At 36.8% G+C, this 23,630-nt stretch overlaps 1 protein-coding gene across 1 annotated transcript in view; it reads right to left on the reverse strand.

The window, feature by feature from the left end:
• Positions 1-7,894: 7,894 nt before the first annotated feature.
• The window catches only part of LOC140159109 (uncharacterized), a 33,453-nt gene continuing 17,717 nt past the window's right edge, over positions 7,895-23,630 (reverse strand). Inside the window, exons 9-20 of the mRNA XM_072182461.1 lie at positions 22,220-22,381; positions 21,405-21,623; positions 19,844-19,974; positions 16,266-16,426; positions 15,006-15,148; positions 13,990-14,180; positions 12,882-12,999; positions 12,382-12,551; positions 11,597-11,755; positions 10,748-10,960; positions 9,347-9,939; positions 7,895-8,380 (exon numbers count right to left, since the gene is read on the reverse strand). Of these exons, the coding sequence (XP_072038562.1) occupies positions 8,101-8,380; positions 9,347-9,939; positions 10,748-10,960; positions 11,597-11,755; positions 12,382-12,551; positions 12,882-12,999; positions 13,990-14,180; positions 15,006-15,148; positions 16,266-16,426; positions 19,844-19,974; positions 21,405-21,623; positions 22,220-22,381 (2,540 nt within the window). The 3' untranslated portion in view covers positions 7,895-8,100. The remainder of the gene's footprint in view (positions 8,381-9,346; positions 9,940-10,747; positions 10,961-11,596; positions 11,756-12,381; positions 12,552-12,881; positions 13,000-13,989; positions 14,181-15,005; positions 15,149-16,265; positions 16,427-19,843; positions 19,975-21,404; positions 21,624-22,219; positions 22,382-23,630) is intronic.

Here is a 23,630-nt window from a genome sequence, read left to right on the forward strand (position 1 = left end):
ACCACCCCAGGCTTAATATAACATCAAAGAAAGGTATCTCATACTCATATTGGCTGAAAATTAAACAAATAAGCTCAATTTCTACGTTTTACGGGGACTATTTATTTTGATCGCGGAATCTTATGGTAGTGTGCCCCTATTAAAAGGTGATGATGACATACCGGTAGCTGCTGATATTAGTAGGCCTGTTGATGAAGTAGCTATCTACTGATGATAATGGTATTGATGAAGTAGCTTTATAGTGATATACTATTTAATGTAGTATCGATGAAATACATGTAGTTGTGATATAGGCCTACTGCTGATGTTGGTATTGATGAAATGGCTATTGAAAAGTTGGAAAGTATACCCGTTGAAAAAAAGTTGATGAAGCAGCTATCTGCTGTTGACAAGGATATCAATATTGATGAAGTAGCCATCTACTTCTAGATATCGGAGTACTATTATGGTTTACCCTGCGTTTTAGGTACAATTCAGGTTTACCTTACGCACCCTGGATTGCAGGGTTAGGGTCAGGGTTGGGGTTAGGGTTAGGGTTATACTTGTGCGCAGGGTATACTAGAATTATTCCGGTAAAGGTATTCATGAGAGGTTATCTACTACTGATTATTGATGAAGTAGCTGTCTAAAGTTGAAGCAGTATTGATATAGTAGTTATCTGCTGCTGAAAAGGGTGATTATGACGTGGCCTCTCTTTGCTGCTGATATCATCAGTGCAATGGCTGCTGATATCAGTATTGATGAATTAGCTATCTACTGCTGATAACGGTATTGATGAAGTAGCTATCTACTGCTGATATCAGTATTGATGAATTAGCTATCTACTGCTGATAAAGGTATTGATGAAGTAGTTATCTATGCTGAAACCGGCATTGACCTAATACAGATATACTTATCTCAGGTATTTGACGAAGTATCTTTCTACTGCTGATGTATAGTATTGTTGAAGTAGCTATCTACTGCTGAAAACGGTATGTATGAAGTACAGGGTGTCCCAAAAGTTTTTAAAATGCCACATCTCTGGTAAATATCATGATATGAATGGAAACTTGTTTTGATATTTAATTTGATCAGTTTTGTTGTCAATGTTAGATGCAAAATAAACAAAAATAAAGAAACATTTAGTAAAGTAAATTAAAGGAAAGCATACATACGTGAAACTTTTTACTGGTTTCCTCAAAAACATCACGGACACTTTAGCTCCTCTCTCTCTTACAATAACAGCATGTTTTAATACTGTTGGGCACAATATTTGTGATATTAAAATCAAATAAACTGCACAAAATTGGCACTCGGTTAAACATTTTCTTAATTTTAATTTTATAGCCTCAGCACCATGACCACCAGATATTATATGCATGGCTACTTCATCAATACCCTTATCAGCAGTAGATAGCTCTACTTCACCAATACAACATCAACAGTAAATATCTACACCCTAGTAGTATTATGAAATAACATCTCGAAGTCGTTGGCTGATAATAATAAGGTTCTAACTATACTGCGCCAATAAAGTATCCTTACACAAATAATCACAATTTCCTAACTGAACAATATTGGAGTAAATTTTTTTAATAGATGCACTATCTAATCCTGCACATTATGACACCACATTGAATCCAATGCGACTTCAAGAAGTAAAGTTACAAGCATTTGATTAGACGAATGTCCCGTTTCAAAAGTGACAAACTGGCCTATTTAAAACGCCACAGACCACAAATCTGGTTTGAGAGTGGTGAGTAGCTAATATATGCATTTGGCTTCGATTTAATACAAAAGGAACAAAAGAAAACTGAAACAAAAGAACTGGCAAATAAAATGAAAGTTATGAAAAGTACAGAGAAGTAAAAACTGAAATAAAAACTGCTATAAATAACGCTTCATTGAAGAAACTGTGTTGTCTCTTTGTTGCGCTTGTTGGAATCTTTTTGCGCCTTGTATAGGCCAGTTTGTCACTTTTAAAACTGGACCTTCGTCTATTCAATTGCTTGTAACTTTACTTCTTGAGGTCACATTGGATTCAATGTGGTGTCATAATGTGCAGGATTAGATAGTGCATCTATCAAAAATACAAATTTACCCCAATATTGTTCAGTTTTGAAATTGTGATTATTTTTCCAAGTGTAAGGATACTTTATTGGCGCAGTATATAACAAAGTGTAGAAATCGGCATATTTATACTCTATTTAATCAGTCAGTGTTACGTTTGAGCAAACATTCTTCTTCTTCTTCTTTTGGTTAAGTCGGTAATTAAGGTGCACAATGTGCATATCACACCAACTGAAATGACCTGGTGACTCGCGTGAATATTTAGTGACTTGCGAAATGCTTTGTTGCGTTGACTTTGAAGGCTTCCACTGTCTTAGAGTTAATTACATAAGCTGGCATTTTGTTCCATTCAGCTATTGTCTTAGGGAAGGAGTTCTTGAACACATCTTTGTTGGCCCTGTGCTCAACAAATTCCTGTTGATGGCCCCTAGTATTTCTAGTATTCAACTTGAGATGAGATGTTGGAGAGATGGCTACAAGGTTGTTGTGTATTTTGTAGAGCATGGTCAATCTCTTGATTTTTCTCCGTACTCTTAGATCACCCCATTGGAGATCTTCTAGAAGTCTTGTGACTGTTCCTTCCTCTCTGCTGTAGTTTCTTTTGCAGAATCTGGCTGCTTGTCTTTGCACCCTATCCAGAGATTTACTGTTGCAGATTGTGTGTGGATCCCATGCTGCCACAGCATATTCAAGGTGAGGTCTCACCAAAGAGAGGTACGCTGTGGATTTAACCTCTCACTCCACAAGTTACGCCTAATTACACCAAGGACTCTCTGAGCTTTACTTGAAGCTTTTTTTGGTTTGTTTATTCCAACTGAGAGTGTTGTGGAGCTCAATCCCCAAGTAAGGATGGGATTCTGCTTCCACTTTCTTCGTGTGTGTATTGCAATCAAATAAAACACTGTACGCAGTTGGCACATGGCCTTTTCATCAGTTTTATCATATTGCTATATCATCAATACCCTTACCAGCAGTAGATATAAGAATAAAGGTTATAACTGGGGTTTCCATAAGGTGACCCATTTTTTTGACACACCTGACAGTTTTTTGGAGTTTTTTTTTTCGATTGAACAAAATCAATTAGTCAAAATGATCAACACATCCTGATGAATCTATAGTTGTCCTTTTCAGCAATATAGGCTGTATCAAAATGATTGATACCCATTAGTTTTTGATTTGTATTGACACACCTGCTTCTTCAATAATTATGCAAAATGCCCAGAATTTATAGTTTGATGTTGGTATGCAACACTCATCTATAAATAAGGTAGCTCCTATGTTGCATTTTGATGTGATAGTCTTGTCCATTAAATCACTAGATGCTGATGGGTACTAATCATTTGAATAAAACCTATATAGGCCTTTGTGATTCACAAACTATGCTATTATGTTAATAGGCTCCAGCATGCAACCAAGTCCTGGAAAAGGCAATGTCAATATTCAAATTTGATATGAATATTATGTTTTCATGAATATTCAAATTTTGCATGAATATTCATTTTCTATGAATATGCACATTGTAAATTTTTGTTGAGTGGGTGATATTAATGACAATAGTGAAGCGCGCATGGGTTCAAAGTTGGTACACTGGTCATAACACTTGACCCCTATGATGTCAAATATTATGGGTTCAGGGGTCCCAAATGTTAAAACAAAGGGCAGTCTGTTTCTCAGCAAATGAAGCAGCTTCTGGGCTCAGGGTTGGTAAACTGGTCATAGCACTTGAGCATTATATTGTTTATGAACCTCTATATGTCAAATATTATGAGCCCAGGGTCCCAAATGTTAAAGCAAAGGGCAGTCCGTTTCTCAGCAAAGCTTCAGGGCTCAGGGTTGGTACACTTAACGCACTCAAAACATAGGGCTCTCTATAAACATGCAGGTATAGCCCTATTTGTGTGCAATTATAAGCACTGTTGTTGGCCTTATATAAAAACAACACAACACTATCTCAAAATCAATTTCACTGCTTTATTACATCGCAAATATACATAGTGGTATGGATAGAATTTCTAGTACTTCAATAATATTATATGATTGACGGATATTCATCTTATCACACACTTTTTTCATAATAAAGAAGTGATGAAACTTATGTTATGATGTTTTATAACCTGACTAAATGTGACCCAGTATGAGTAAATAAGGGAGGAAATATCGCAATCATAATATTCATATTTTTGTAATCTGCATTAATTAATGAACATTTTGAAGTAAAGTATAATATCTGAACATTTTGAAACCAAAATCAACATACTAACATTGTTCGTCTCAGAAGTAATAAATCAAGTGTTGAGAACCAGAAAGCCTTAATAAGTTCATAAGGTTTTCTTGCTCGCAACAGAATTATGCTGCCAACATTGAATCAATTTGGACCTTGTATCACATTTGTGGTTATATGTGGTGCGATCAAGCAAAATCAGTCTTAAGTCGGTAATACACAATTTTCAATTTCTTATTGAATTGTAACAGGCATTTGGAAAGCTACCTTTTGCAGAAAACCCAATACACACACCAGTTCAAAAGATATGGGCAATTAAAGAGTTTCCAAAACATAAGTAAACAAAAGGAAATATTTCCTTTGTTTGGCTGTCAGTTCCGACTGATTTTGCTTGATCGCATCACATTATATCAAAATAATATTTGCCAAAATGCACCTCATTTATTCAAATTGATATGACAGAAAATGAACCAAGATTGCATTATTTCCACATGTCTTGCAGTTCTTGAGTTAAAGCCAATAATATGTGACACGATCAAGGGAAATGAGTCGGATGTCGCTAATATTGATTTTGAGATATTGGCGAAAGAAAGTGTTAAAAATCTTTTGTTTTATATTATTTTCAGCGATTGATAAATTGACGTAACTTCACGAAGAAAAGTCGTATCAACATGGGGTTTTTAGTTTCTGAAAGCTCTAAATGTCCTCTTTAGAAACCTGTGTAAAACTCATTTTTGACCAGGGCCGACATGTGACTCATTCCCCTTGATCATGTCACATATATCAAAACAAACAGTTTGGGCATTCACTTCCTCCTGAGAAAAACCTTGCACATGGGGCAGAAATGACACCCCTATTATCAAGCCCAGAATTTATAGTTTGATGTTGGTATGCAACACTCATCTATAAATAAGGTAGCTCCTATGTTGCATTTTGATGTGATAGTCTTGTCCATTAAATCACTAGATGCTGATGGGTACTAATCATTTGAATAAAACCTATATAGGCCTTTGTGATTCACAAACTATGCTATTATGTTAATAGGCTCCAGCATGCAACCAAGTCCTGGAAAAGGCAATGTCAATATTCAAATTTGATATGAATATTATGTTTTCATGAATATTCAAATTTTGCATGAATATTCATTTTCTATGAATATGCACATTGTAAATTTTTGTTGAGTGGGTGATATTAATGACAATAGTGAAGCGCGCATGGGTTCAAAGTTGGTACACTGGTCATAACACTTGACCCCTATGATGTCAAATATTATGGGTTCAGGGGTCCCAAATGTTAAAACAAAGGGCAGTCTGTTTCTCAGCAAATGAAGCAGCTTCTGGGCTCAGGGTTGGTAAACTGGTCATAGCACTTGAGCATTATATTGTTTATGAACCTCTATATGTCAAATATTATGAGCCCAGGGTCCCAAATGTTAAAGCAAAGGGCAGTCCGTTTCTCAGCAAAGCTTCAGGGCTCAGGGTTGGTACACTTAACGCACTCAAAACATAGGGCTCTCTATAAACATGCAGGTATAGCCCTATTTGTGTGCAATTATAAGCACTGTTGTTGGCCTTATATAAAAACAACACAACACTATCTCAAAATCAATTTCACTGCTTTATTACATCGCAAATATACATAGTGGTATGGATAGAATTTCTAGTACTTCAATAATATTATATGATTGACGGATATTCATCTTATCACACACTTTTTCATAATAAAGAAGTGATGAAACTTATGTTATGATGTTTTATAACCTGACTAAATGTGACCCAGTATGAGTAAATAAGGGAGGGAAATATCGCAATCATAATATTCATATTTTTGTAATCTGCATTAATTAATGAACATTTTGAAGTAAAGTATAATATCTGAACATTTTGAAACCAAAATCAACATACTAACATTGTTCGTCTCAGAAGTAATAAATCAAGTGTTGAGAACCAGAAAGCCTTAATAAGTTCATAAGGTTTTCTTGCTTGCAACAGAATTATGCTGCCAACATTGAATCAATTTGGACCTTGTATCACATTTGTGGTTATATGTGGTGCGATCAAGCAAAATCAGTCTTAAGTCGGTAATACACAATTTTCAATTTCTTATTGAATTGTAACAGGCATTTGGAAAGCTACCTTTTGCAGAAAACCCAATACACACACCAGTTCAAAAGATATGGGCAATTAAAGAGTTTCCAAAACATAAGTAAACAAAAGGAAATATTTCCTTTGTTTGGCTGTCAGTTCCGACTGATTTTGCTTGATCGCATCACATTATATCAAAATAATATTTGCCAAAATGCACCTCATTTATTCAAATTGATATGACAGAAAATGAACCAAGATTGCATTATTTCCACATGTCTTGCAGTTCTTGAGTTAAAGCCAATAATATGTGACACGATCAAGGGAAATGAGTCGGATGTCGCTAATATTGATTTTGAGATATTGGCAAAAGAAAGTGTTAAAAATCTTTTGTTTTATATTATTTTCAGCGATTGATAAATTGACGTAACTTCACGAAGAAAAGTCGATCAACATGGGGTTTTTAGTTTCTGAAAGCTCTAAATGTCCTCTTTAGAAACCTGTGTAAAACTCATTTTTGACCAGGGCCGACATGTGACTCATTCCCCTTGATCATGTCACATATATCAAAACAAACAGTTTGGGCATTCACTTCCTCCTGAGAAAAACCTTGCACATGGGGCAGAAATGACACCCCTATTATCAAGCCTTGGGATCTCCATACATGTAGAATCCATACCATTCCTCTTGAGTGTTTATTTGTCTCAATATTTGAGTGCAAGCATGCTAGGTCATGCTCGTCTCTGACCTGCCTTAAGATATATACCATTTACGATAGATATCTGTATCAACAGTGTTATGATTGTACATACTCAAATACGCTTTCGATATTTAACAATTTCAAATAACTTGTACACAAGGTTTTGTAATATATCTAAAAAAATATGAAATTTATTTGAAAAGTTATGAATGTACAGTTTGAGATCAAATTATTTAGGAATATTTCTAAAATTTATGAAATTTCACTTTAACCGTATTTTGTTAAATATTGAATAAAAAACCATGTGCTGAAGTTTATTAAATGCATAATAAAAAAACTTTTATATATCATAATAAATTATGTACACACAGTAACAAAATAAATAATAAAGGTATAATATTATGCATTTCATTGGCTTTAATCAACTTAATGGAAAAATATAAACACTACCGTAGAAATTTGTCTACAAGCATAATGCCTCTAAATGAATTTTTTTTTTACAAAAGAAACCAAAGGCAGACACCCTCCACAAAAACATTATTTGGTGTTTGGGCAACAACATGTATATAACTGATGCAGGTGGCTGTACAAACATGTCTTATTGTAAGACTAATTTATTGTAATGTTTTTATGGAAGGTGTCTGACTTTCATCCAAAAAACCTCATTTTAGTAGAGACACAATTATATGCTTGTAGACGGAATTCTACAGTATATATTATTACTTTTCATTTGTTTTGATCAAAATATAGTTTTACATTCATTTTATATTTCCAATGCACTTGACGAAGTGCAACAATACAAAACCATAAATTGTCAATTGAAGGAAGAAATATTAATTTTCAAGGCAAATTAAAAAGGAAGCATGCCAATTATAAGACCCAGCTGGTTGGTTCCCTGCAAACAATAGTCTCAGTACACAGAGACAAATTGCATGGAACTGCAGTATTAAAAGACGATCCCAACAGTTTATTTATTCACCCACATTGCACTAACAATAAAGGAACCACCAAAATTTCAACCTAACCGCACCTGAACCTCATAATAATCACACTGCAGGCTGAGAAAGCTGTTTCCTATTAGTAACATCTCTATCGCAAGATGTCTTCCAGAATTTCTCTCGGTCTGGATAATAGAATTCAGTCCTAATTGGTGCTGGTTTGATAGCTGGTGGTGGGTGCAGGTAGCACTCATTGCCTGGTCTAATCTTGGGTTCTCTCCGGAGGGATGCTGGTGGTCTGATGCGGAACAGATGGTTATCTTTGTCATCCCTGCTCAAAGGCTTGATGGAACGCTTGTGTAGGTTACTATGGGGGACGTTGTAAGATCTGTTGAGTAAGAAATGAAAAATAAAACAGCAATCCTTGTTAATCACAGATATTGAATCAAATATATACTGGTTGAAATAACAAGCTCTGTATGTTTGTTTGTATGAATGAATGTAGGGGTGTGTGTGTGGGGGGGGGTGTGTGTATGGGGTGTGTTGATGTGTTTGAAAGTAGGGGTGTATGGACACAGACGTTTTTTTGTATTTAAACCTGCAAAATAGGACGCATTCTTTTAAGCATGGATGATCCATGTTTTCTTAATATGCGCAATGAACAAGAAACGCCCTAAAATGTGCTTGATACCAGTCTCCCCTTGGTAGGTATTATACTGGTACTTTGTTCACTGTAAAAATTGTTTATTCAGTTATGCAATTTTTATTTTAAATGGCAGAAAACGTTCTTGGTGTGGCAATAAAAACTGTATACACAAGGTCCTCATTTGAATTTGAATAGCACCTAAACAAAGTCCCTCAAAGAAGTTAATTACATTTGAATGTGTGTGCTTTTGTAAACCCCTTCAAATGAGGACACACATTTGGATTGTCCTCAGATCCCTTCCCCACCAGTGCATTGCAAATATCCCTTTAAACAAATGTGTTTGTCTGCAGTTAGATGGTAAAAACTTAATAAAATGGGTCATTGTCCATGGTTTACAGCTTTTATACATGTGGGAATATGAGCTTGTAATCACAAACTCCAGGGACTGACTATTTGTGTGTTTTATCAACCTAAAATCAAAGCCTAAATATCCTAAAAATGCAGCAAAGTTCTAACCGGGGACTCTAGAGGGATCATGCACAGCGACCTCATTTGGTTTATTCCAAGTTAGTACAAGTTTTTCTGAGACAGACATTTTGTCCCCATTTGCCGATAAAAAACAAACACACAAATCTCCAGTTGACAAAAAATTCAGGTAGAGGTGTGTGTTTGTCTTTCAGATTGTTTCAATGCTAACACAAAACTTACTTGAAATCTTGTCCTTTCATGCTGTTAAAGTACTCATGATCCATACTCTTAATTGGAATTGTATTCTTATTCGTCAACCAACTCTTGTCATCATACGGCCCTGGCATAAACCCACAGTTCCTCTCCCTCTCTTCCAAATCCTCCACCGGTATAGGCCAACCAGCTTCTCTAGCTAACGTATCCACACTTGGGTTGTTCACAACAGACAGCGCAGGGATATCTGGCATGCCTTGCTGCAGAGACAGTTTCATAGGGTTATCTTTAAGCACCCCTGCTAAGCGGTCTATCTGATTGCTTGACTTGAAGCCTTTATCGAGCAGTTCTGATTCAGCAGCCAACCGATGGAACTTCATGGTTGGATCTTCCACGACTAACTTTGAGGTCCATTCCTTTTTATCTTGATCGTAACATTCTTGTCTTTCTTTGGCTAGTGTATCGCCAGCTTGGTGGATTGTTATAGGTGGAATAGGTTTGAAACCGTTGCCAGGTTTCTTCCATAAGTCCAAGTCTTCACGTCTTTGATCCCAGGTGTGGCGCTCTCTTTCCAATGTTGGTTTCAAGACGTTGGCGTGTAGGGTGTTCTCCTCCCATGGCTAAGAAAAAAGAAAAAAGTAGGATTACATAAATTGTATTTATAGTGAACTGGGTATAAGATTATGCTAACAGGTATCCCAGATTATGACGGGTTTAGGATCTTTAGCAAAATTTACATGAACTGTGTGAAAAGTCACACATGGTTCTTATGAAAATGCAATTGGTATTTACACAAAAATTAACAAACAATATATTGTATTTCAAGAGAAATTGCTATCTTTTTTTCCCAAGGGCAACACATTGCTAAGTGATCAAGTTCATATTCAGCCTCAGGTGGTATATCAATTGTTCTTAATCTTCAGATGCAATGGACTATTCCAGTGGAAATCCATACACCCTCTATGGAAGAGATGATCTTAAATCACCCACACAGGGAGTGTGGATTTCAAATGGGGTTACCTTAACAGGTGACTCCATTTGAAATGAACACACCATGTATAGGATATTACGATCATGCCTTCCATACGGGGTGTATGGATTTCAACTGGAATAACCTGCAGGGCCTCCTTGGAAATCAGTGTATTAACACCCTGCCTAAAGAAAGAATAAATAAATAAACCCAATATTCCTACGCAAGACTCACAAAATTATGATATCACTCCGCAATGTTCTCAGGCCATCTGCTACATACAGACTGATCAAGGTTGTGAAAATCATTTTATATAAAGTACTTTCTACCCATGTGCTTCTAGCACATGTCGCACCAACCTGACAGATTCTCTTCACAATGATCACACACACCTGATCAAGTTTCACATCTTATTTAGTCCCTAAACAGCCATTAGACACAGAACATTAAAAGCATACCTTTTGCAGTTCATCTCTCCTCGCGGAATCGGGTTGCTTAGGATGTTGGTTATCGTCAAGAGCATTCTCCATCCCGGGATAGATGAAACCGTCCTTGGTCTGCCAGGCATCTATAGAGGCTTGTTCTTCCTGTTTCTTGAGTGCTGACACATTAACTGGTACAACTGTAGCAGAGCTGTATTCCTGACAATAGGTGAATCTATTATCTGGTTCCTAAGAGATAGCAATAGGAAAATATTATTTACAGCCAGGAATTATTACAATTTTTGAAACTCTTATTCCACTACCCTGTTTAATATGGATCAATAAGTAATGCTGGTTTCATACTTTACTGCTGCTCTGCTAACGATTTTGCTTCACTGCCCAGTCGCACCAGAAATGCTAGCAGTGACCAGCGACACGCCGATATGTTGATCACTCCACCACTTTGCCCAAGGCGGCAGATTGCTAGAAGTTGAATTCAAGTCATCTCGGGAGTGGCGCTGCTCTGATGTACGAGTACAGGAAACAATTTTTGGCAGTGCTGAGCGGGAACATTGGCTTCATAGTCATGCCGCTGACATTTAGCGGGGTGCCGCTCCACTTGCAGAAAAGTACAAGCAGCATGATGAAACATTACACCGCTTAGCAGCAAGTGGCAGAAAGTATGAAACCAGCACTAGTTTGGAGCACAATGTAGTAATGCAAAGTTCAAAGATGATGTTTCCATCAGAAGATAATTTCAAACTGATCAACAACACTCACATTTTTTATCCCCAATAATTTCATTCATCAGATGTACATGTACTGCTGATGACAAGAGAACTGTTTTAAATTTCTTTTCTCTTCATTCTTAGATTTCTACTTTACCTGTGCAAGTTGTTGTCTCAGCAATTCCTTGGCTTGTTCCGTAGAGTTCAGCTTAGATGTGCTATAATTATGTGCTACACCGCTAGCAGGATCAGCTCGGACAGTGGGAACTTTGACCTTCTTGCTTGTGTTTTCGTTACTCTTTTCTGCAACAGCATTCTGGAAAAGAAGAACACAAAAAGTAGGTTATCATGTTCCTGTTTTTTTCTTCATTAGTTGTAACATTTGGTAAATAATGGGATATTCCAGTTGAAATCCACACACCCCTATGGAAGATATGAATTTAATCTTCCACACAGGGAGTGTGAATTTTAAATGGGGTTACCTGAATGGGTGACATTGAAATTTACACCCCCTGTGTGGGAGAATAAAGTAATGTCTTCCATCATAGAAGGTATTGCAGAAATTGAGTACATACCCTCACATAACACTCTGTGTACAATGTGTCACGTTTGATTTTATTTCAAACACTGCACCCCAGCAACATTTTTGCAAATAATATGCTGTGCATGCTGCATTTGGACAAATCAGTGTACTATTAAAATAATGGGCATGGGGGTAGTATATAGAATGAATGAGCTATTCCAGTTGAAATTCACACACCTCTATGGAAGACAGGACCTTAATCTTCCACACAGGGAGTGTGAATTTCAAATGGGATCACATGAATGACTGATGCCATTTGAAATATACATCCCTGTGTGGGAGAATAAGGTCATGTCTTCCATAGAGGTGTGTGGAATAGCCCAAATTTCCAGATATCATGACATTTTTAGGGTACTCACCATATTTTCCTTTACAAAGTCATGCATTGGTCCCATTTTTTCCTTCTGATCTAGATATATGAGATATTCATCATTCATGATATCCAGTGGTGTCCATTCCCTGTGTCTGCGCACCGGTGCTGTTGGTATACGATCCTGTTCCAACATACCAGTTCCTGGTTCCCTCAATTCTGATGGAAGAAAAAAATATAACTATTAGATTTAAATCCTAAAACCTGAATGATTAGGATGTACAAGTTTCCCCAGGTTGGTCCACAAACACCTTGATGCTGGCTTTCATTGATCAGCATCAGCTGCTTGGAGTAGGCAGGTTTATTCTTTTAGTTTCAACTGTTTTTGTCTGATGTTCTTTTCATCTTTACTTCATGTTGTGTGAATATGAGTTTGAGTGCAGGTGTGAGTAATGTTTCTTTATTACAATTCCCAATGTAAAAGGGAACTCCATAACTTGTATAATTGTTTCAAAAATAAACAAAATATAAACAAACAAGAACCATTACCTTCAAAGTCAGCAGATGAAAGAGGTACACCAAACTCTTTACTGAGGACAACAATCATCTCTGCTGAAGGGAACAAGTCATTCTTTGTCACACTCCTTAGTTTGTCTTGTTGAATCAGCTGGCGGACAGAAAAAAGTGAGATATTGATTGGTTTATGCTGGTCACATTAAATCTTGGCATTTTGCTTTGATGTTCAGTCCAACCAAGACCACAGGCACAAGTTGTAATGAGAGTATCTAAACAAGGATTATGCTGGTTTCATACTTTCCTGCCGCTTGCCGCTCTGAAGATGGGTTTACTTCACTGTGCAGTTGCACCAGAACGCTAGCAGTAAGCCGATATATCGATCACTCCACCGCTTTGCCGCGGTGGCAGCACCACTGGGAATTGAATTCAAGTCAACTCGGAGCGGTGCCGCTCTGACGTATGAGAACAAAATGCGATTTAAGAGTGGTGCTGAGCGGCAAGAGTGACTTTCAGAGTCATACCGCTGCCGCGCAGTGGTGTGCCGTGCCGCTTGCAGACAAGTGCAAGAATCATATTCTACAGTAACCTTATTTCATGAGAGCATCTAAACAAGGTTTAAGCAGCATCTATTATAAATATTACAAAGGTTGTTGAACAATGACAGAGAGTGGCTCATGGAGTTATATTTTACACTAACCTGGTTTAATGTCATGAGAGCATCTAAACAAACTTTAAGCATCATTTATCATAAATATTACAAAGGCTGTCGAACAATGACAGAGAGTGAGTGAATGTTCTTAGTCATCCAGTAGTTTCAAACAGAGTTTTGTAAATCTAATACTGGAACTTACTTTTTGCAACTTTTGCTATGTTGCATCTGGAACCACCAGGCTTCATCAGGCACCTGACCTGCTGGGCTGGTCATGTGATAGACGGCATCACGTGATGCATGGGACCGGGCCATCGGGTCGATACCTAGCTGTCTATCATGTGACCAGCCCAGCGGTTTAGTTGCCTGATGAAGTCTGGTGGTTCCAGACGCAACGTAGCAAAAGTTGCAAAAAGTAAGTTCCAGTATTTAATTTAATTCCAAAACTCTGAATGACAGAGAGTGGCTCATGGAGTTATATTCTACACTAACCTGGTTTAATTTCATGAGAGCATCTAAACAAGGTTTAGGCACCATATCTCTGACATATAACAGAGGCTGTTGAACTATAACAGAGAGCGGTTCATGGAGTCGTATTCTACACAGGTCCACATCCAGTGCTGCATACTTCCTCTCACCAAACATCAGGTCAGAGTTGTAGAGAACTTCAAACAAAGTGCTCTCTGTGGTGGGAAAGAAATTTAGAAAAGAATATTAATGAAGTTATAATGAAGGATACAAATCATTAAGTCAATCTAAGATTATAGACTTGGCATAATAATTGCATTGAAGACTGAAGGGGTAACCCAAAGCCTCTGATCTTATTTTAAGTAAATAGATCACAAAATAAAATATTAACTCATCTATTGATTAAATATACTGAGGTCCATTTCACTATAGTTTACAAAGCTTTGAAAGTCTCAAAATCAATCGTAACTCCGAACGTATCACAAATTCCATTTCACTAACATTTCACTAACATGATTTACAATCGGTACCCTAGTAATAGTAATAGGAATTTACCACAGGGACCCTTCATAAAGTTACATCTTGTAAAAGGTTATTCATAATTTACTAATGGTTACTTGAGTTAAAAGTTAGTGAAATCACTGATCAATTAAAAGCAATTAATTTTGGTAAATAGATTATTCTGAAGGATTGTAGACTATGCAAATTAACTATTTTAATAGTTAATTAATCATGAGTGCAGATTCTTCTATAATTTTTTAGTCAACTATAAAAACTCTACATTTCTATATTTAACAAATATTAATCTAGTTTTACAAAACATTCCCCTCTCTAGATTTTGGGGAATTCCAGTTGAAATCCACACACATCCTATGGAAGACATAACCCAAACTTCCCACACAGCGGGTGTAGATTTCAAATGGAGTCACCCATACAGGTGAACACATCCGAAATTCACAATCCCTGTGTAGGAGATCAAGGTCGTGTCTTACATAGGGGGTGTATGGATTTCAACTGCAATATCCCCATTCCATACTCACCTTGTGATTTAGCCCTAGGTAGCGTCTCCCACAAGAGCTTCACAGCTTCATCTCTCAGTCCTTCTAACACAAAGATGTGTTTTTCTCCATCCATAATGTGAAACCCTGTAATGATGTCGACATCTTTGCTCTTTTGCTGCGCTCTGCAATCACAAGAACAACACAATGTTAATTAGTTATAAATCTATTTGTAACATTAGGCCAAAGCCAGGCAAATCCCAATAGTGCTCAGAGGCTACTGAATTAAGGGATGCCAACCGAATATGGTGGGACAGGGATATGGGAAGAGGTCCAAATAGAAGCAAGAGGAAAACCTGAGCACCCGAAGAAAAACCTGCGAGGACGAGCATGGATAGGCAACCAAACTCACATGTGATATTGTGATGAATTAAACCCGGGCGGCAATGGTGAGAAGCAAGTGAGAAGACCATTTCACTACCCATCCTCCCATACAATTTACAAAATTGTCCACTTTAATGCTGGTATTATTTTAAAGTTCTCCATGACACAAAATAAATGAAAGCCTGTGAAAAAACAATTTTTGAAACAAGCCCTATCCAAAGGTTGCCATTACACAGGTATGGGAATGGCTTTTTTGAAAACTGCCTGAAAAAGCATGTGAATTTGGCCTTAAGCCCAAAACAGGCTGAAAAGAAATAAAAAGATGTAAATTTGGACAACAAAACTGCCTGAATTCAGGCAAAAGCCTGAAAATTTTGCCTGATTACAAAGCTTTTCAAGGTGGGTGGTCAGATTGTGACACATGGGTGCTTTCTACCTCACATTAAGACCCATTATCCAAAGATTCTTATTGTAAGTTGTTAGTTAATTATTGCTCCAATGGTTGGATTTGGATTCAAGAAGCAAAAATCAGTGGCCCAGTCCAGGATGGTAACCACTAAAACTGTTACGTTTTTGTTCATACCGCATAAATGAAACATGAAATATATTTTCCATCACTGTAGCTATTTTTTTTCCTTGTCTCTTGTGTTATAAATAGTACATAACTTTTCATTAATTAATATATTTTGTATAAACTCATTTTGAAGTTTGCGGGGTAGCGACAGCCTGTGCTTTTCAGTGCTCCCTGGCAGCTCAGGAGGCCTCTTTTATGTTATTTCTGCTTTTGAAGTGTATTGCCTAATGAATAAAATTTAAAAAAATAAAAAAAATATTCCAGATCTAAACCTGATACCAAAATGTGCATTTCAATTGAGGCGGAATGAGGCTGTCAATCAATGGGCATTATGCATTACTTACGATGACAACTTGTATGTTGATAAGGCAGCTTCAATGATATGTTGAGGCATCTTATCCAGGTTCAGGGCCTTAGCATTGACTTGAGTTAACAGTTTCAGTAGTTGATGTAAGAATGCTGTATTCTTGTATTCAAACAGGTAGATGATGCGGGAAAACGGACACTGAAATTGAAAAAAATATGACAAAAATTAAAGTTCATGTCCAAGGCATTACATTCCAGGGTTAATAGATGTCAAACACAATGTAGGCCGGTTATAAATCTGATGGCTACGGATACATGTACCCAACTATAAACCTAGTAACAGGACACAAATATATTGCCATGTGTGCATTAAAGGTATACACAATATTTTATCACATAATGTTTGCTACTTGATATGTAATACTATTCCCTAAACATTTGCCTATTCCAGTTGAAATCCATACAGCCACTATCATGGAAGACATGACCTTAATCTCTCACACAGGGGTGTAAATTTCAAACACCATTTGAAATTCACACTCCATGTGTGGAAGATTAAGGTCATGTGGATTTCAACTGTAATAGTCCATTACCATCAAGTTTTGTTTGAACCTCTGCTGAAATTTAATATTCAGAGATGCCACTTGCTTGTTGAAAAAAATCAGGAAGTTGCGAAGCGTAGCCACTCTTTCATTGACCAAACAAATCCTGAATATTTGGCTAAAAATGGCAAAAATCAGGAATTCCTGATAAATCAGGAGAAGTGGCATCTCTGAATATTATTAGCACAGAGCTACTAGAAATAGCTATTATCATTTATCAATTAATGATTTTGTGACAAAAATTAAAAATTCAAATTTGTCAGGGATCTTATGAAATTGCTCAAAATTATATCCTAAATAACAAAGTTTAAGAAAAAAATATGAGAATTGACCTTCCAATAGGAATGTGCACCTTTAAGCACAAGGGAAGGTACCTGGGACTGGGAGGAAAACTGTCCTCACAAAGATCTCAGTTGAGATAGACAACTCTAGCGTATCATCACACCATGTGCTTATAACCTCAGGCTCATGGTTATTAACACTAACCGATTTCCCCAATGTGGGTTACTGACTTTACAGAATGGCCTATCCTATTACTGTAGGACAGGTTATTTTTGGATGGGTAAACCTGCAAGGGGGTATTATGCATCTATACATAGGCCTACATTGCAGACATTTCTAACTGCATAGGCCTAAGGTGTGTGAACGAGTAAGAAATGCAACAAGTAGATTAGGAACATTATGCGGTGCGTAAAATGTGTGCTGGCCAAAAGGGTGGTTCTCAAACCACAGGCCCCGAACACAGATAGCGTGAACCAGGTGACCTGGCAACGACCCACTACGATGGCGAATACCAAAGTTCATTGTGTTTAAGTCTCATCACACAGACATACATCAGAGCTCAAATGAGACATTTAAGGGGTGGGGTATGAACGTTTGGACAGTATTTATTGTGGGACATTAAAGCACATCAGACATATCGAATTGCATTCTGAATACGAAGAATGTCCTTCTGATATCAAATAATTTTGATTTTTGAAATTACGCAATGTAATACACATTTTATGGCAAATGATTAAAATTGACATTTTAAATATTTAACAGTACTCGAAGTAAACTTTATAAATCTGATGATTTACACTTAAAGTGTATGTAGGTGGGATGAAAAGCCGACGGTCAATTGAAAATTTTGACCTTTCGTATTGGAAGATATGTGGATTTTTTTTCCTAAAACACCAAAAAAATTAGGTCTTTTGGGGAAAAATCCATATCTTCAATATGAAATGTCAAAATTTTCAATTGATCGTCGGCTTTTCCTCCCAGCTACATACACTTTAAGAATATGGCATTAGATTTATAAAATTTACTTCGAGGACTGTTATATATCAAAAATGTGAAAAATATCAAATTTTAATAATTTGTCATAAAATGTGTAATTTATATCGTGAATTTCAAAAAATGAAAATTATTTGATATCAGAAAGACATTCTTCATATTCAGAATGCAATTCGATATGTCTGATGTGCTCTCATGTCCCACAAAAAATACTGTCGAAACGCTCCAAACGCTCATTCCAGATCCCTTAACATTCACAATGCAAGAAAGCAGGTCTGAAATATTGGTATACTAGTCATGGCGGAGCCTGTCATTTAACAATACAAAACAGGGCACTTTTTGATGGGAGAAGATTAAGTTGGGTTGTCTCTTGTTCTTCATGGACACACTCTTGTGGCGAGCATGGCCTTATGGTTAGGGTACTTGCCTTTAATGCATGAGGTCCTGGGTTCAATTCCCAGCAGTCGGGATTTGCTGGGATATTGACTTGGAGGAAAAATATCTGAAATTAATTGGCAACCTCTGTAGATTAAATTCAGACTTCCGCTCTCCCTATGGTTCATTTAGAATTAGGCAAATGAATAATAACAGTAGTCCGTCCTTTTGGTTAAGGCATTTGTAACTCATCTGGATTTGTGGTTAGGACATTTGTAACTCATCCAAATTTGTGATTAGGGCATTTGTAACTCATCTGGATTTGTGGTTAGGGCATTCGTAACTCATCTGGATTTGTGGTTAGGGCATTCGTAACTCATCTGGATTTGTGGTTAGGGCATTCGTAACTCATCTGGATTTGTGGTTAGGGCATTCGGTTTAGGGCATTCGTAACTCATCTGGATTTCTGGTTAGGGCATTTGTAACTCATCTGGATTTCTGGTTAGGGCATTCGTAGGTCATCTGGATTTTTGGTTAGGGCATTTGTAACTCATCTGGATTTTGTGGTTAGGGCATTCGTAACTCATCTGGATTTGTGGTTAGGGCACACATAACTCATCTGGATTTGTGGTTAGGGCATACATAACTCATCTGGATTTGTGGCCAGGGCATTTGTAACTCATCTGGATTTGTGGTTAGGGCATTTGTAACTCATCTGGATTTGTGGTTAGGGCATTCGTAACTCATCTGGATTTGTGGTCAGGGCATTCGTAACTCATCTGGATTTGTGGTCAGGGCATTCGTAATTCATCTGGATTTGTGGTTAGGGCATTCGTAACTCATCTGGATTTGTGGTTAGGGCATTCGTAACTCATCTGGATTTGTGGCTAGGGCATTTGTAACTCATCTGGATTTGTGGTAAGGGCATTTGTAACTCATCTGGATTTGTGGCTAGGGCATTTGTAACTCATCTGGATTTGTGGTTAGGGCATTCGTAACTTATCTGGATTTGTGGTTAGGGCATTTGTAACTCATCTGGATTTTGTGGTTAGGGCATTCGTAACTCATCTGGATTGGTGGTTAGGGCATTTGTAACTCATCTGGATTTCTGGTTAGGGCATTCATAACTATTCTCACACAGATAGCAGGTGCAATTGACCTGTATGGGCCAGGGCTCACTTGCCCAATGGCTCAATTTGGATAAAACATTGATGAATGGCAAAGTTCCATAAAAGTGTCATTTAATGACGAAAAAATACAACTAATAAATATATTAAGATGGACAATGTGACTGTACTTTTGCCGCAAGCAACCTGCGGTTCAATCACCCCAGCCTACAAGTGAAGTAATACAATCCCACATACCTCAGTTGGTGTTTCCTCATAGGTTTTAATCTGAACATCAGCGTAGGATGTGAGCGGATAGGCTACTTCGACTCTCATCTTCAGTTGTGCGTCAGAATCGATGTAATGCCCTGGAGCTAGAGGTTCATCCACTGTGAACACCAGGGTGGTAAGGGAAGATAGAGAGATAAATAAAGACAGATAGGTAGGAGGAGAGAAATAACAACTTGTTGAGTGTCCTGCTTCATGCTCTGCATGCTGGCTACAACAAAAAAAGTTCCAAGTTTTGAGATACTTTGTTTGTACTCATTTTAGTGCATTTTTCATGCTGAATCCAAATATGCTTATAAAAACGTACAATTCAGCATTGTGTGCTGGTTACAACAAAAAAAAAGTCCCAAGTTTTGAGATATTATCAAGAGCTATTTTAAGAGCCACTGAATCAATACTGGGATTGTTTGTACTTATTTTAGTGTATTTTTCATGCTGAATCCAAATATGCTTATGAAAATGTACAATTCAGCTCTGTGCTGGTTGCAACAAAAAAAGTCCCAAGTTTTGAGATATTTTCTCAAATTATCAAGAGATATCTCAAGAGCCACTGAATCAATACTGGGATTGTTTGTACTTATTTTAGTGTATTTTTCATGCTGAGTCCAAATACCGTAGAATTCCGTCTAGAAGCATATATGCCTCTAAACGAGGTTTTTTTTTAACGAAAGATATGAAAGGCCAATACCCTTCTCAAAAACATTGCAAAGATTCGTCTTACAAATATACATGTTTGTACAGCCGCCTTTATCAGTAATATAGTTGTTCAAACTCCAAATAACGTTTTTGTTGAGAGTGTCTGCCTCTTGTATCTTGTGTCAAAAAAACCTCGTTTAGAGGCATATATATGCTTGTAGACGGAATTTTACAGTATGGTCATGAAAATGTACAATTCAGATCTGTGTGCTGGTTACAACAACAAAAAAGTCCCAAGTTTTGAGATATTTTCTCAAATTATCAAAAGATATCTCAACAGCCACTGAACCAATACTGACTGGGCTTGTTTGTACTCATTTTAGTGCATTTTTCATGCTGATAATCCAAATATGGTCAAGAAAATGTACAATTCTGCAATTGTATAAAATTTTCAAAGAAAGTTCAGAACTTGTTGTCTGCAGTCGACACCTGTGTGGAGAGGGTTAAAGCTGACACCCAGCAAACACAAAATGTTTTACTGAACATAGTTACATGTTGGTTTTTATAAAGGGTATATAAAGGGTTTAATAACATTGAAAAACATTTTTGAAAACTGTTTATAATAGCATTGTGACAAAATTTTTAGCCATAGTGTTTTTACTTTTTTTTCTATAAAACGCCTATGTCCTACCACGCTATTGTGACATGATCGCATACTGAACGTTCTAAAAATACATGATCAAAAACAAATGCTTTCCAAAAAAGTTTAAATTCGGACTTTCTGGTTCTGGTGTTGAGTCTGACACAAATTTGCCCAAAAGTTTTGCAGTCATTGAGGAGGTCAGTCTAATTTTGAATACCGCATAGTGGAAATAGAATTGAGGGGTTTACTAACGCGGTCCATCCGCTGCATTGGATACACCCATTAACCTATCATCATTGTTGCCTTTGTTATTTCTCCCCAGTAGGTCCGGTGTGGGGCAATTGTGGATTGGTGACTTCATATACATGATCTTCTCTCCTAGTAAAAGACTAGACAGGTCAAACTTAGCAATACCATAAGGATCCCATGGCTTGCTCCGATGCTTGAATGGGTTGTGTGTGGTTCTCTTACCTAATGAAGGAATTCAAATATAAAGATTATGGAAAACATAATACATAGTAATTAGGCATGACCTGAAATAATACAAACAAACAAATTTAGTGGGGAATATTTAGGTTGGGGAAAGCACCCACAGTTTTGTGTACATTTTGAAAAATTATGGGAAAATGCACTCAAAATCATGCAACTTTGATGTTTGTTTTTGAACCTACAGCTTGCTACGATGAAATATTTAATACCCACTTAATTGACCCTTACATTTCTTTACTACATTCAAGCTGATTTAACCAAATATGATAACATTCAAATCATTTTAGTTCCAAGAAACACATTTTTCCAAGAGTACAGTTCTTTCAGACTCACCCTGTATAATTGCACTGCATGTTGCAGTGTAAAGTTTACTTCTTTGCTTAAAGAAATCAGAAATGTTTATTTCAGTAAGATTTTATTGTTTTAGAGAGCATATTAGCCCAGGCCTTGACATTTTTGTGTTTGAAAACAGGCTTGAAAAATATTAACCAATTTGATATCATAAGATCAAACATGGCTTTAATCATTTATTTGACAATGAATTTGAAATCTACTACAACTTCAATATGATATCTTACTTGTAACCATGCTGACGTTGCTGATCTTGTCATCTTCTGTGTCTTCACCAAACAGAGTCGGCTTCTGTTTAATCTCTTCTGCTCTCCTATCTCTGTCGTGCACCTCAATTTCTAGCGGTGGACCATTCAGATATTCTAATAATTCACCCCTTGGAATATTGCCTGGAATGACGCAAATTACATAAAGTTTCAGTTCATTTAAGGTGAATCGGAAGGGAGCATCACCTAGAAGTGTTTGCCTTCAAATATTGAGACAAATAAAGATGACATTCAAGAGAAAAGGTATAGGTTCTATAAAGGAGATTCCAAGGCTTGGTATAAGAGACCTGTGTCATTTCTGCCCCATATACATGATTTTTCTTAGGAGGAGGAGGAGAACACACACAACTTTTAGGATGGTCTTAGAGGTGATACGCACCTGTTTGTCCCATTCTCTGAACTGGTATCAATTCATATTTTATACCCATTTTAGACATGTATATTATTGTAATCTTTTCTAAATGTATTTTTATATTTATACGTTCTTATGATATTGTGCAATCACCAGTGTATAGAGTCTAATAAATAAAATAAAACTTTTTTGTTGTTTTTTGTTTTTATATATTTTGTTTTTACATATATATTTACATATATATTTTTAACTCAAAAAACTGTAAGACCTATTGAAATATAAATGTGATTATTGCCTTCCTTGACTGATATCCTATAAGATCAATGCATTAATGTTGATAAGTGCACTGCTGTATTTTAGTTAAATGGTTGAAACTGAAAATAATATGGCTCCTACCATCCGAACCTGCTTTAATTATAAACTAGTGGGAGACCCGCGCTTCGCTCGGGTCCCCGCTAGTTGAGTAAACGGGAGCGGTTAGTAAACGGGAGTGTTTAGTAAACGGGAGTAAACGGTGATGATAATCATGCTGTCTTGGTGTAGATTATTCATCCAGCAATAATCAGATGTTGATAATCATGTTAGCTCCTGTCATGTAAGAAGCTAAACTTTTATTTAAGTGAATATCCAGATCTGTGATAATGTTGTTATACTCACTCAATCCCTCAGATTTATTTTGCAAATCTGTCACCCAATGACCCCTTTTTTCACCAGCTTACACCCAATGACCCCCTTTTTTTTAATAGAAATTTACACCAAATCTGCAAATATTTAGGCGCTTCGCGCGCATTGTGAACACATTTAACATTTTTGTAGCAATTTCAGTTTCAAAAAGGCAAATTTTCACAAAACGTTGCCCAGAAAGTTATGTTTTACGGTTAATGGCACTGAATTTTAGCATTCTCACACATTTTCTTGGAGGCCCCCACTACTGAATAACCCCCTTTTTGACCATAATCGCCTTCGATAGACCCCTAGTGTCATACTCTGGTAGGGACAGGTACGTTACTTTCATATTCG

Source organism: Amphiura filiformis, chromosome 8 (genome assembly GCF_039555335.1).
Source record: "Amphiura filiformis chromosome 8, Afil_fr2py, whole genome shotgun sequence".
Classification (NCBI taxonomy): Eukaryota; Metazoa; Echinodermata; class Ophiuroidea; order Amphilepidida; family Amphiuridae; genus Amphiura; species Amphiura filiformis.